The 15,593-nt window shown below is 44.7% G+C and overlaps 1 protein-coding gene across 1 annotated transcript; it reads right to left on the reverse strand.

Annotated features, from left to right (window-relative positions):
• Positions 1–355: 355 nt before the first annotated feature.
• On the reverse strand, positions 356–3,671 carry LOC119380620 (uncharacterized). The gene is made up of 2 exons (XM_037648995.1): positions 3,621–3,671; positions 356–646 (listed from the first exon to the last, which is right to left on the reverse strand). Exons 1-2 carry the CDS (start codon positions 3,657–3,659, stop codon positions 356–358), a joined length of 330 nt encoding a protein of 109 aa, XP_037504923.1. The 5' UTR covers positions 3,660–3,671.
• Positions 3,672–15,593: the final 11,922 nt, after the last annotated feature.

Raw genomic sequence — 15,593 nt, forward strand, 5'->3', positions numbered from 1 at the left:
ATATAAAGAAGTCATGGTGGAAAGGGAGTACTGAAAGGAACATGCGCGGAAATGGCATATCTTCGTAAATTGTTTTTCAGCTTTGTGAGGCAGCCGGCCGGTTTAATTTGTCGTGCAGTACCTGAATGGGTAGAACAGAAAAGATACACAACACGCAACAGACGACATTCAAGAGGAGCAGATGCGATTATGGCACGAAGTTTCTGCTTCCTATAACTTCAAGTGTGCATGAGTCTTAGGTGTTCTTTCACTCCCCATACACGGCGAAAAAAAGACCACGAACACCTGCAGGAACACACATGGTCGAAGTTTGATGCTTGTGGTTGCTTTGGGCGTTCGGCAAGTCAAATCAGTGCTACCACCAGGGTTTCCAGGGTCCAACTTGGCCCAGAACATGTCCACCATGGCCAATCTTGCTCACGCAATGAATAGTATTGACTACGTAGGAAGGACCCGAGACATAAGTGTCTCCGTGTCCACCACCGAAGCCACCGCCGAAGCCTCCACCAAAGCCACCACCGAAGCCACCGCCAAAGCCGCCTCCATGGCCACCTCCCGCGGTCAGAATAATGAGGCTACCACCTCCGCCGCCGTGGAAACCACCCCGACAAGAGTGGAACAAGGTGAAGGCCAGAGCAAGGGTTGCCTGCACGCAAAATGATGCATCATTATTTGTATACATACATATAGTCCTTGTCCTCTCGCTCGTCTGTTGCCTGTTTTTTGCTCTGAACTTCATTATGACTGAAATTGCGTATCTTTGAGCATTCAAAAGCTGAACACTCCAGCCGCATGAAGTGACAACAGCGAGCCATTGTTACATAAGTTTTAATGCCTTACCTGGAGCATCATCGATGTAAGTGAAAGTATCAGTGTTGGGTTCTAACGGGCGTGTATTTTGCCAGCTCCGCAGAGACTTTCCGCGTATGATCCTACTCCTCCTAGGAGTAGGCCTTTAAATAGAGACACTTCTCAGTAAACATACATGAATTCAGCAGCATTACAAATGAGTATTATTCGTTTTAGCCAGAAGAAAGAATAGCTAGAGAAAGCATAGCTATTTCGCTGTTATTAGCGACAGGTAGAACTAAAGATAGAACAGCTCTGCCCGTCAATGTTCAGTAATGATAATTGATAAGTATCGGTAAAGTCTCATTGCTTTAGTGAGAAGTATAAAACACAGTATGCTGAAGTAGTGGGCGACTATGACTCGCAAGTGGGAGGGAAAAAATAATGCAGAAACAGTTGTTGGTTAATGGGCAGACTTAATTGGGGAGATGGAGTGGTAATGGGGTAGCAGAAATGAAGCAGCAGAAACACTTCATTTCTGCTATTCCACTTCGCATTTATATAAGAATGAATGCGCCAAAAGCAGTTATCCCTATTCAGAATAACATGCATGAAGGTACTCATTAAGAAGAAAATGAATGAAAAAAAAAACATTTCAGGACATACAGTTCAGGAGGATGTGTTGATGACATAGCACGGAGTGTGTCATGCGCATGCAGGCTGGAATCTCTGACAGTGATCGTAGAAATACTAAAGGAAACTTGTTGTCAGATTTCGAGAATAAGAACGAACTATAGATAATAAATATTTTTGCTCAGAATGAATTTGATACTTAATACGCAAAATCCCTAATATCGCCGCAACAAATGACAACTTGATGTTTTGTGCTGATCTCCGATTTATTTAGCATCAGAAGGTGTTCGGAAGCAAGAAGGGCTCTGATAGTAAGTCAGAGGTCTACCTGCATTGAAAGCGAGAATTTGAAAATCCTTCAGGCAAATCAGGCCAAACTGGCAGCTATCATTGAGAAAGCGAATATGTTGATGATACTTTTTCTTGCATAAAAATTTAATGTTTTGGAGCCGGATGTCAAAGGTGAAGAACGACAGCATAGAGGTGTACAGTCAGCCCTCAGTAAGTTAAAAAGGATGGCTCGACTGAAGTACTTTCAGAAGCCGCAATAGAAGTCAGCTGTATGGCGAGAAAAGACTAAGCAGGTGAAGTCTTTAGGCGAGAAAGCACTTAATAAAGAGAACACAGAGCTCTATGACCTGGAGCCCAGAGATCAAGTCCAATTACATGAAGTACGAAACTTCATCAAGCCTTAAATGATGACGTCCGAAATTATAATACAGGAACGACTGAGGGATCACGAACGGGAAGCGCAGAACGAGATCACCAATTGTCACTTGGGCGGTGAAGGTTTGTGCAGTTAGAGATCAATTAGCAGAGCTATCTTTTCCGTAATACTGATAGTATGAAAAGCGGCGGAGGGTCCGGTATTTATCACAGTACTAAACAGAGCTAGGTAGCCATGATTAGGCATGTGGACCTTGGGATGGGGTTAGGAGAATTGTTAAAATGTACATGTACATCCTGAGAAAAGGCAGAAAAAGAAGCAATAACAGTTCATCATGCAAATTTTGAGAAAATACTGCGCTGCATGCGATACTTAGACACAATGGCTCAAGCGCAACCTTTTAGATTTCTAAATAATTGGCATCCCGTAAACTGTGACGCTCTACAACTCTTCTACATAAATAAATGCCTCAAGCTGATAATGAAGAGAAATCAGCCAGCTCTCTCTGATTAACCTTTTCAAAGTGACTTTAAAGCTGAAAAGTATTTTCACCTCGCTATGAGGTTCGTCTGCAAATACGACAGGAACATCACAGTGATAGGTTTTTTACAAGAGAAAAACAATCAGGATCGGCTAAACATAAATAAATAACCCGGTATATGAAAGTGATACATATTGCCACTTTCTATCGGATGGGCTCTACCGCAGGCAGAAACAGGTACTACAAGATTATTTTACGAGGTTATGTTTTCAACTTTATTCTATGAGGAAAGGTGTTGCTTTCGTTTAACGCTCTTGAAACACAGAATTGTACACTCTAAATCTGCTGTGTGGAGTTTTTCTGGGAAAACCAGTGTTGGTTTAGTTCCCTGTAACTTGGCGCGGCTTTTCATTTGGTTTTTCTTTATCCTTATTGGGCAAAAATGACGTTCTATTTACAGAAACACTCTAAAAAGATACATTTATGTGATAGGACTCTCAATGTCGAAACAAAAATTGAATTAATTAGCAGTCTTTAGGCTCGGCGCTGCACAAAGATTACAAATCGGCGCTGCAAATACGAAGGGACCAAGACAACACTTGTCTTTCTCCCTTCCTGTTTTCTGCGCTGATTTAAGATAAGAAGTGTCAATGGCGACAATTACTTCTGAGGCATTATTTACTTTACTACATTTTGTAAAAATGACATGACAAAAAGAGTTAATTACAGAAAAATCGAGGGGCTGGCTACAACATCAAGCACACAGAAGAAAGACGGAATCTCTGATGACTTTTTGAGAGGGCTTTAGAACCAAGTGTCCGCATGCCTTTCCGTATATCGCATTCCTTGTCATGCGTGTATTTATTTATGTTCGGGCTCAAAGGTACACACGTGCTATGCAATCGCCACGCAACTAAACTTTGAGTGCAAAACACGAAGCATGCCCATATTTAAATAATGACGTACAAGACACGTCACATCATTCAATACACTTTTCATTCAAGATGTCTCCTGTCGGGACTCATGCTAACCACAGTTGCCAGTGCTTACCCAGAACAACGTTTTTCCTCGGCTCACGGGGATGACCATCGCTGGTCGAGTATCCAAGGGATCCACTGCGCCTCCATTTGAGCTTTGCGCCGTCTTTTATATGGCGTACTTGCAATGTCCGCTCTCGTTTCCGATTTGACCTGCGCAGGAAGTGCACTGTTGTATGGCCTCACTCCCTCTCCTGTCCAGTCGGAGGTAATAAAAAAGTGAAACCCTGCACGGCAGTATACAAGAAACTTAATGATATGCGTGATCGCCTTTCACTGCTCTCCATGGCTTACAGCGTGCACAACTTCCGGCTCACCCAGTGATGTATTGCGTGCGCTTCCTGCTTCCGCCGGTCGTCGAACCACGAACGCCTCCTGCGCGCCGCTGTTTGTGCGCTTCTGAAGAGCTCCGCAGCGATTGTTCTTCGCGACGAAGATGACAGGCCACACAGCTTTTTGTGTCTGCGTGGCCACACAGGCCACGCAGCCCGGTTCTTGTCGAACCGGGCTACCCGTGAAGCGCAACGTAGCACAATTGAACTGGGCACGTATTTTATTAATTTGAGAGCACTGGTAAACAAGAAAGCATAACTTATGTAAAGTCGGGCGGTGCCGTCTTAAGAATGCTACCCGCTGGGCACGCAATCGAGCGGTCTCAAAAAGAGGACAGCCGCGACGCGCATACCCTATGACCTGACGCTAAACCGGCTGGACAACTACAGCCAAACGGAATAGCTGGTGTTCCAAGATCCATAAATAGTTTCGGACACGTGAAAGCCGGGCGAAGATAGTACTGGGTCACTATACAGGACAGCCTCTCGTTATCTGCATCGATTGTATCTCCTAGTAAGCACGACGCGTCGAGCTTAGCTCTTTCTTTCTCCTACTTTGCTCTGCCCTTACTGTACGTATAATGCTGCTTAACACCATGGACCAAATTAAAGAGTGCACTTGTTTACGCAGCGTTACTTGACTCAGGGACACTTAACCAACTCTGCGCAGAGCCGCGTCTGACGAACTGTTCTGTTGAAATTCGTGACCTCCCGTCGGGTCGCATGTAGGTCACTCACTCCGTCATGTGAAAGCACTCGCAAGAGTGGGTCGACTGGACCATGAGATAACCGCTGTTAACTGCACCCAGACGTACAACCACGCTGATGTCTGCGTGAGAATAATACCAAGTTCGCCTTTCTGGGTTCAACTGCGAGCAAAAACAAGAAGTTCCTACGATAATGACGTGCTAGCTTGCAATGGTGTTCGACTTTCTTCATTTTTAGTAGGACGAAAAATTCAGATATAGTTGCTATGGATGAATAATTAAAGGACAATGGGATGAAATCTACACACGGAGAAAATAAAGCACTGGGCGGTCGGTTAAGGAAAACTGGCATGACTGGGGGCCGAAGCACTAGCTTCTCCCAACAAGTAGCTCGAGAGTGGTGGGCCTCTAGGGTATGGCTTCCGCCAGTCGCCGGTATGAACGAGACGAGCGTCGTTTCCAAACAAACAAAGAACAAAAATATTTAATGCACCATTTAAACAAAGTGAATGTCGTGTTCTCAGTTTCACAATTAAACTGAAACTAAGGTAAACTAAGTATAAACGCGTAAATCTCGCAATGATTACAAAATGGCGCCAGGATGCATGACACTTCAGCCGTGCAAGAACAATGAGCAACAAAATCTAATATCGGCTAAATGCCAAGAGTTAAACAAATAGAGTCCGCAGTCCACTACAGTCCAACGAGTAACATACATAACAGGGTGCAGCGAGAGTCCTTCAACACCGGCACCGCTCCCAAGTGGCCGTCGATGCTAGCGAGCCGAAGTCAGTGCCGGGCTCCACGGTGACTGGCGGTGTCGGTTTCCGGACAGGAGGTTCGCTACGTTCGCCCGGGAGTCACTCGGAGTTCATCCCTTCCCCGGACCAGATCGTTGCAGTGTAGGACCGGCCTGTTTTAGGGGCGTAGCTCCTCTTAGTCTAACCTTGTCACGTCTCCGTTGTCCGGCGTAAACGGCAGTATCTCCCGTATAATGCAATAGATGGCGCTGTCTCATAGAAGTACATACAAACTGCAGTTCAGGGACGATATTCTAGATGGCGCTGTACACAATCTGTGTCTTCATCATCATTTCTCGTCTCATTTCCTAGATGGCGTTGGTCCAATAGAACTGTGTGCAATATGGCGCTTGTGTGAATCGACACTAGATGGCGCTGGAAGTGCCGCTGCTCTCCGATTGGCTGCTGCGCGGGCTGCGCCGGAATGCGCGGGGAGCGAGCGCCTCTCTCATTCTCCTGGATCGTCGCTGTACGTGTCGGATCGTTGGCGGAGCATAGACGATGCGCAGCGGCGGGCGCTCGCTTGGCGGTTGCCAGGCGAATCCCGAGACGGTGCGCGCCAAGGACGCCGCTGCGAAACGGGCTCAACGAGAAGCGGATCCCGAGACCTTGATTGCTTCAGGAGCTTCGCCCAAGCTCTTCATCATTCACCCGTGGATATGCTGTAATTTTTTATGCGCTTCTCAGAGCGCCGGTTTTCATCTCTAGCACTGTCTCTATGCAACCTTGAACCTTGCACGTACGCACTTGTTGCTGCTGTAACTTATACTCCATCGGCGGTTACCTTCACCGACGAACAATCAAATCATAAAAAAAAATTGGTCACGTAGGCACGTGATTTCGCATGTAGCTCTGATGCACTGTCCTGCGGTTCCGGCACTGCTGGCGATCACCTTCACTAGAGAACAGTTTATAATACACAACACAAAAACTACGAATGCGCATAACCAAGTCATGTTGAGGCATAGCGGCATCAGATCCTCTACGAACACATAAACAGAGGTGCACGTGGAGAGTGGGAGAAAACTTTTATTTTTACATTTATAAGCAATCTTCCTCGTAGGGTGGAGCCCTTAGTTCAGGGTCCCACTGGCTCGACTCACGACTCCATTCTTAGACAAGAAACCAGTGTTGGTGGTAACGCGTTAGAAGTAATGGCGTTACCGGTAACGCGTTACTTTTTTCAGTGACTTAGTAACGTACTCGTTACTATTTCGGAACTGTAACGGGTAACGTACTTTCGTTACCATTTTTCTGAGGCGTCACGTTACTCGCTACTTTTCATTCCAGTTAGCCTCGCAGTCTCAAACAAAATTCATTCGTTTTGTAGGAGCGCCTTTCTCAGAGCTCGCCACGACGTTATTTTGTCGCGGCGGCAGACTGCTGTCGGCCCTCCAAGCGATGACAACGCGACGCCGCACGGGGTCCTTTTTGGCGAGGGGGAAATTGCAGTGGAGAGCAAACTGACGAAATTTATTAACTGGATTTTCTACAGCTTCGGCTACCTTACTATCGATGTTCAAGTTGCCATTGATTGTTGATGAAGCGAAGTGTAATGCTTTCCTTGTAACCATCAAAAGCGAACTGTCGAGATCTGCTCGGCTTGTGGTCATCAAGACTAGGTGTGAGCTCCAGCGCAAAGGAGTGAGCTCCAGCTCCAGCGCAGACGTAATCGCCAATTCAAGATGAGCAACTTTCTCGGTACCTTTGATGTCACATGGCATTGCCATGAGCGGATTCAATGAAAACTTTCCGATTGTTCACCAGCTCTTCCTTAAAGTGAGTACCATATAGTGCGTTCCTCGTGCTCCTATTTAGCGTAGGTGCCGACGTATTCGCTAATAAGCGAGTCAAGCTGTCCGATTAAGGCATTGAAACACAGCTGCATGTTGCTTATACTCGGTGGTTTGTAGTTAGATTAGGAAACTGTTCCTGCACTACTCTAGCACTGTGTATTAACTTCGTATTCAAAATTAGTTTGCTTCTTGCTATTTGTAACTGCGCCTTTGTTTCTGGTTATAGAATTCCTGAGCAAGCGAGGCTGACCTTGAACACTTTCACATACGCAGTCGCAATCTTTGCGTCTATTACACAGGTTAAATAGAAAAAAAATATCTATGTGCGCAAATAACTTTCCCCACACTTATGCCATTTAAGCATTCCTTCATTGCTACAAAATTTGCTCATTTATTTTGATAGTAGAAGTATGTCGTCACAATTACTGCAAGTTTGTTCAGTGATGATTTCATTGCGGAGAGCATTGATGATGAAATCGATCACTTTGTGTTTTATGACCCATTCCAATAAATAGCTTCACCTTGTGCCACAGAGTTAGAAGCCATCACATGTAACTATAGAGGCAACTTTAGGCCACTGCAGTACTGCGAAGATACGGCAGAGTTGTGCAAATTGTTCTCGTTTAATCAGTATTTCGGGTAATTTTTATGTTGGGTGGCAACTTTAATGTGACATATAAAGATGAATTTTACAAAGTTGCTATTGTAGGCTCTTGAGGCGAGGACGCACTGATTAAGATTTCTGACTATGGTGTAACGGCAGAAGTAACGTCCGTTTCTTTTTTTCTGTAACGGTAACGGTAACGCGTTAACTTATTTTTATGGGTAACGAAGGGAAGTAACGCGTTCCTTTTTCTTTAGCGTAACGAGTAACGTATTTAGTTACTTTTTTCGGTAACGCATACAACACTGCAAGAAAAAAAGTCACAGCTTCGCCGCAAGGGCGAAGCAATGAATGCGATAGCAAGAAACTAATGCTATAGGAAGTGAGGCTCGCCAATGGATACTCTCATACTACCAATGGATACTCTCAGTTTGAACAGCGCTCCTGTTGCAAAGGCGTTCAAAGCAGCGAAGGAAACTAGAGTGCTTCAAGTGTCGAGCTGTGACACTTGATAGTTCGCGCTCATCTTCAGTTTGTTCGTTTAGCGGCGTCCCTTGAGCTCGAGTGACTTTCGTACGCTCCGTAACATGAGCGCGGACATCACGGTGAAAGCGTGAAACATCCCTCTTCCCCTCAGCACGAGAAAACCGCGCGAGCAGACAGCGGAAGGGCAAGGTTCTCCCTGCGCAAATATAAGAAGAAGCGAACGAGCTCGCCGACGACTTTTAAATCCGCCCGTCGCGCTCCTAGCACCATCTCGCTGGTAATGAAGAAACGCTTATCAGCGCCTAGCGTCTCTGAGTCCGTCCAGCGGTAAAGGGTGTGTATATAACGCTCGCCGTTAGGTATGTGGAGGATCTGCGTTTCGTGGCGTAGTGGTTAGCGCCACTCGCTGCGGAGCAAGAGGTCCCTGGTTGGATTCCGCGCTCCGGACGCATTTTTCTGAATTATTTTTCTTTGGGGCTTTTATAAATATATATATATATATATATATATATATATATATATATATATATATATATATATATATATATATATATATATATATATATATATATATACTTATACATATACGGTGCATGACGGCGGTGACGGCGACGGCAAAATTCAGCCGAGGCTGTTCATATAATTGCTATCGCAATAAAACGACAGAAGCACCTTCGTACATGACGCGCCTGCGGGAAAAAATGGTGCACGTAGATCAGCACTTTCTCATTTGACACCCCTGGGAACGAATGCAAGCACAAACAAGTCGAGTCAAGTAAAAAAGCGAGGTACGTAGGCCTGCGCGTCCGTTCGCACATTTGTACTTGACGAGAGTAAAAAAAAACAATTCTTATGACATATTTTAAGACATTATGCACAAAAATCTTCAATACATTATGCGGCATTTTCTGGCAACAACTCACACTTTAATGTCATAATGCCTGCACGATGAGCGCCGGTATGAAGAATATAAAAAAATGAAAAACAAAGACTGATGAAAAAGACAATCTAATAATGACCAATTAATGTACATACATCCGCTCTTCAGCGTTGAAGAAAATGGAGCGATTAGACACGCATGCTTACCATTGACTGCTGATGCGAGCTGCTTCCACAATGTCCCGTTGCGTCTGCCCCCTGTGACAGAATGGTGGTTTTGCCAAATGGTGGGACAAATCCACAATCAGGGCAGTGATGCGACATGTGTAAGCTAACTCGGCCTTACAGAGTATTGTGGTTATCGCGACGCACGTTAATTAATGCAGCGTCCCGTCTGTCAACGTTCACTCGATCACAGGAAAGTGGGATCGTATGTACCACAAAAGTGTGACATGCGACGTCTTGGGACACGGGACATGGAACTTGTGACATTTGTCATGGCCTCGCTTGACAGCTTCCTTTCCGAATATTGGACTTGCTCATGATTTGCCAGTCGACATTGGCACGAAGCTTACGCAACTTGTTTGGTGCAGACATCAAAACCTGAACACTTGCGAGAGGCCACCTTCTCATGACGCTTGGTCCATGTACGTAACGAAGCACAGCTATTTTTCTACGCTTCTCTAGCTGAGCACGTTGCTATGGCCGCCTGCTATACTTCTCAATGTCTCATGCAAGTTTTTCCGCGGCACATGAAAGTCATTCCTCTGAAAACCAAGTCTCCCTCATTTTAATTACCAGTGCATTGAGGTTGTTATCCAACACATAGCAGTAGGAATAAACTTTATTTATGAGAGAGATGACACGCGGAGTCGTCTAAGCTGCGTGGCGTCCTTCGTCGAGGATGCCGTCAGGACATGATTTTATTGCGATAGCAATTACATGGACACTCTCTGCGGGTTTCTGCCATCACCGTTGCCGTCATGTGCCATATATATATATATATATATATATATATATATATATATATATATATATATATATATATATATATATATATATATATATATATATATAGGTCATGCCATGTCAAGTGTACCTGGTTGGTTCTTGACCATCTCCAACCTCGCTGAAAAAAATCACGTTGTTACACCTTCATGTGGAAAACAATTATTGCAGGATCATTTTTTTCGAAAAAAATTTCCGGGGCCTAGGTGGCGCTTTTAACTTTGCGCTCGGAAGTCAATCTGTGTCGTGCAAAATAATTTGAATAAAGTTATTGCTGCGCGCCTTTATTAGCGTACATTTATTTTGTTATTCCTAATGCATTGGTATTTCATGACTATGATAGTTTATTCGTCCTCGCATGAATTTACGCTATTTTTCTGCGTGAGGAGACATTGCGAAAAGCAGCATTTTTAGGATTTTTTTTTAAAAAGCACAGCTTTTTTTCGTGAGAAATGTAATCACAATATCAACATAACAGGCACCTATACTAACGAAAAAAAAATACTGCTTCGGCAAACAGAGCTGAAACCTCGTGCCTAAATTTCAGCAAAGATTGAAAAAATTATAATTTTACCCACTTTGCGCCGTCATTTTTGCAGTGTAGCGGTCCAAGTAAAAATCTGAGCTATAAACCATTTTATTGTACAATTTGTTAATAACTTATACCAAAAGCTTCAAAAGAGAAGTTTTTGTTTTAAGCGAGAAAAAAATTTTTGAACATCACAATCACATGCCTGCGCCCTAGCTCCTTTGGTGCCCTATTCTAAAACTTGCTAGTGTTTCGCCGGAGTTGGGATGTGCGCCTCCAACTTGTACTTTGACATACAGGGCGTGGTCGCCTGTGCTTACACGTTTATCTCTTGAGGGGGGGAGGTTCGTACGTCTTGTGCTTTCACCGCAGTTTGCGTTGACTCTATAGACCTCTAGAAGGTGACTTCGTTCACTGCAGCGGCCGCGTTTGCGAAAGGAGTGAGCTACTAGTTGAAGTAACAACTGTGCCAGTTGCTAGTTCGCGCTCGTCCTCTGCGTTTTTTCCATGCGTCCTGTTTTGTATTTGAGCAGCGCGCTGCAAGTGTCGAGCTGTGACAGTTGTTAGTTGGCGCTATCAGAGTGTGTGTTCTTTTCGTGCGTCCTTTGCGCTTAAACATTGCGCAGCAAGTTTCGAGCTGCTTGTCGTTCTTCGTGTGGCATTCCAATTTGGTGCTATCGCATTCATTGCTTCGTTTTTGCGGCGAAATTGAGACATGTTTTTAGCACAGAGCGAAAGAACGCAATGCTATGGCAATCAACAGCTTAGCGTGACCAAAGGTATAGTTCAATATCGGCTTGAGTAACCCTGGGTTGTACTTCAAACACACGTGGATGACGAAGAACATCAGCGACAAGTCAAAGAACTGGATGCAGCCCTTGCGCTTACACGTGAACCTTAAGCTGATGCCTTGCTCTTCAAAAATTGGCAAAACTCTCAGCAGACGACAAATTCTGGCAGGTGTCGCTGATCAAAACTGAGTAATTGTAAATATAGCGGAAAACTTTCGTTGATAAAGGGGTAGTGGCACAAAAATTTTGACCTCACGCTTTTTTTTTTTTTTTGCTGCGATGTGTTGCTGGGGTCCTGTTAGTCGTAACACGGCACATCGTTTGCTACAGCGCACGACAGATTATTACTTACAGGCTTCTCATTGCCGGCCAGTGTCAGTTTCGGCTTCAAAAACGACAAGCCTCCGGGTGCAACTATCACCACCTAGTGGGTGCAGCGCTCGAACACGTCAGCACACAGAACTGTCGCGCACTTCCGCGCAGTTCGCGAGCAACCGCCGAGAAGTAGGCTGCTGGAGCGAACGCGGCAAAAAAAAATGGCGGCTATGACGTCATCATAACTTGTTGCGGTGTGGTAACGTGAGGAAAGTAGGGGGGTCACCGAGGGTTTACCTATGGGGGTGTCAATAGCGCGAGGTTGTCGATCGCTCACGCAAACTTTAAAATTCATTAAAAATACCTTCCGAGCTATATTCTCTGCTGATATTTTGCAGATGATATACACATGTTCACGGGAGCCGATCCCCGAGGCTATCTCGACGGCGAAATTTTGTGTCAGTGCCCCTTTAACATGCGCATGCTTTCTTTTAGGATGGGGTCAAGTTTACGAGGGCACGCAACCGTATTAGCTGTAATAATATTTGTTGGTGTTTAACGTTCCAAAACCCCGATATGATTATGAGAGACGTCGTAGTGGAGCGTTCCGGAAATTTCGACCACCTGGGGTTCTTTAACGTGCACCTAAATCTAAGTACACAGGCCTGAAGCATTTTCGCCTCCATCGAAAATGCGGCCGCCGCGGCTCGTATTGGCTGGATCCCTCAGAGGGGCTTACCTGCTGCAGCGTCACACCATAAAGAGCGAGGAGCTTTAGGAAGTTCGTTGATTATGTCAAAGAAAGAAAAATTGCCATGCACGCACGTCATGGAAACAAGGCTCCGTGTTAAACAAGTGAGGCAGAGCTTAAGCACCGTGGGAGTAGGTAGGTCAAGGTGCAGACCTGACGATTTGGCAAGACTAAATTTTAATAAAAGAGCCGCAGTTTAATCATATTCTCGGCATTCCCTTTGAATGCAGTTATCGCTCTCCGTATCCCCTATTAAACCAGGCGGCGTTAATTAGTCACGTGTAGTGCACCTAAGATAATCGGACTTTACTATTGCATATTCACACAGCTAGCATTTTACCTCCCTTCCTCGGATCTTGTTCTTCCTTAAACCTAATCACTATCTCGTACAGTTGCGTATACTTGCGATGACTCCTGTTCCCTCATTTTCTCCCTTGCTATTTTGGCCCCAATGCACTAAATGTTTCTTGCTTAACTCAACAGCCGCACAGTTAATACTTCCATCCGCTTTTAACCTTGTCTGTTCTGTAAAGTGAAATGCTTTTATTTATCTTGCTGGGTGAGTACCTTGGCATCGCATTTTAATGTGTCGAATCTTTTCCGGACACATGCCGTATCCTGTTTGGAATGTTTGACTCGGTATGCTATCGCTACCAGGCAGCAAGTTTTGTCCTTAAGTAGCAAGACACGGCCTTTTTCCTCATCATGCAGGTGTTGCCGGCTATTGTCTTTCATGCCGTAGCCGTAAATCTCAATGTATTTTTCAGTTTCATTCATCGACTCTAACGGACCTCTTCTCTCGCTGCCGTTCAAGTTGGTGAGTCCCATTTATCTATTGACACTTTCACTTATCTTATACGCTTAGTTATCCTGTGGGAAAATGCGACAAAGCGCCCACCATTGTCCGCACGACCCATACCCTAGACCACCTAGCTCCTTCGCTTAAACATGTGTATGGGAATAAAGAACTGTGGTTGGTTGTGGCATAACAACGTCGTATGATTCTGACTGCATACTTACACACTCCTTCGATCAAGGCCACGGTAAAAGTGCCAAAGGAGCGAATTTGCTTTAAAAAAAGAAATCATACGCTTAAAGGCGTCTATTCGCTGCACTGAGAATATTTAGGAAGCGCAATTTGTTTAACGCCAAGAATTCGTAGAGTTGGTGACCGACACATTTTTGTCGGCATAGTATCGGCATATAAATGTGTGTCCACTGCACATTTTCACTCAACCAAATCACAAATCACTCAACATCTCAGTTGAGTGATTTGTGTGGTGGTGGGATGTACAGGCGTGAGAAAAAGTATACAGACCCCGGGATCGCGTGGCGGCATGCATCGACGCGCCATCTACCGACGCGGTGCCTGCTACGGTGCGCATGCGCGTCCGGTCGTATCAGGTGACCTCTCTTGTCTCTCTGTCTGACGGCGTTACGGCGCTCGTAGCCAAAACGACAACTGGGTGTCGCTTTCTTTGCTCCATCGAATCTGTGCCGTTCTTTTACTTAGCGGCTGCGGCGGGACCGGTTCAAGCGCCGGGCTAGCGTCGTTTTTTTAAAATGGTTAATTAGCCTAACTAAGCGTAGCTAGCATCGTATCACCTAATCAAGCCAAGCATATACAAAATTACGTTTTCTCAGCACAGCTTGCTTTTTTTTGTGTTAAGCCAAGTTAAGCTTAGATGAGCCCAGATGAGTCGAGGTAAGTATAGCCAAATCTAATAAGGCATAGCTGATCATGGTATTCCTCATTTAGCCGAGCATAATTAACCTAAATAAGGCATGCCTAACCGTAGCCAGTTAATCCAAGTCGAATTCTCCATGAGCCCAGAGAAGCCAAGCCCAGGAAGATGCTAATTATTCCTTACCAACTCCATACTAATAAGCTCATTTAGGTCTAATCAGTGTTAAGACGAATACTATTTATGCCTCATTAATTAGCCTGAGATCCAACTAAACATACCCTAGATACTGGAATTCATGGAACATAATGACACTAATTATGCATAACTAAGCTAATTAGGTGGCGCCAAGGTAAGTATAGATAAATCCGATTAAGCGTGGTCGATCACGGCATCGCCTAACTAATCGGAGCACAAATCGGCACAGCGGGAGAGCGCGCACCGGGCGCAGATGTTCGGGGAGCGAAGCGGAAGATGAAGAAGAGGACAGACAGAGCGCGTGCTGGTTGAGTTATTGCGTTGCACGCGCAAGAAAGGCAGAGTCCATACTTGACGACGATGTTCTTTGAGAAGTGCCTCTTAATTAGTAATTCATATAGACTCAGCAAAATAATGCGACTTCTCGCGGAATGAGGGCTACTAGATTAATGCCAGATCTCCACCATGCATATTTTTGCTTTAGCTCGAAATGCTGTGGTCAGCGTTTAGATTCATGAAGATACGCCTTCAGTGGTAAAACTATGCTGGGTGATAGAAAAGTAGACCAGTATTGACATAAAGAACTTCTTATGGCAAAATGTTATTCAACATGTCTGCTAGACTTAGCTCATTGTAATATCTCGTTACGACTTTCTTTTTCAGCCACTGCAATCACTTTGAATATGCATACCTCCTCAGCAAGTGCCACCAAGCCATCAAGCATGGTATTATTTTCTCATGCAAATATTTATCGGAATAGCTATAATACGAGCACAGATTCACTACATTTATTTTTCATTTCGTGTTGCGTGCATTAAACGCGCGAGATGAGTTAACACTTTACTGGAACGGACTTGCGGGGTCATTTGTCGCAAGCTTATGATAATAATAATTGCTGGGGTTTGACGTCCCAAAACCGCAATATGATTATGCGAGACGCCGTACTGGCGTGCTCCGGAAATTTCGACCACCTGGGGCTTTTTAACATGCAACTAAATCTAATTCGTCACATGCTCACCAGGCAAGACCTGGAGTGTTAGATATAACTAAATTATTTCCAAATGTTACAATAAAGATCAAGTGAGAACATGATGAATGATCAAAC

The sequence above is a fragment of the Rhipicephalus sanguineus genome, chromosome 1 (assembly GCF_013339695.2).
Source record: "Rhipicephalus sanguineus isolate Rsan-2018 chromosome 1, BIME_Rsan_1.4, whole genome shotgun sequence".
In the NCBI taxonomy this organism is placed as follows: Eukaryota; Metazoa; Arthropoda; class Arachnida; order Ixodida; family Ixodidae; genus Rhipicephalus; species Rhipicephalus sanguineus.

What these genes read in the sequence shown, in the direction of transcription:
- LOC119380620 (XM_037648995.1), bottom strand. Translation starts at nt 3,659, where the DNA reads ATGGTCATCCCCGTGAGCCGAGGAAAAACGTTGTTCTGG. An exon ending in GAGGAAAAACGTTGTTCTGG is followed by an intron (nt 647 to 3,620) that starts GTAAGCACTGGC and finishes TTTTGCGTGCAG; the next exon opens with GCAACCCTTGCTCTGGCCTT.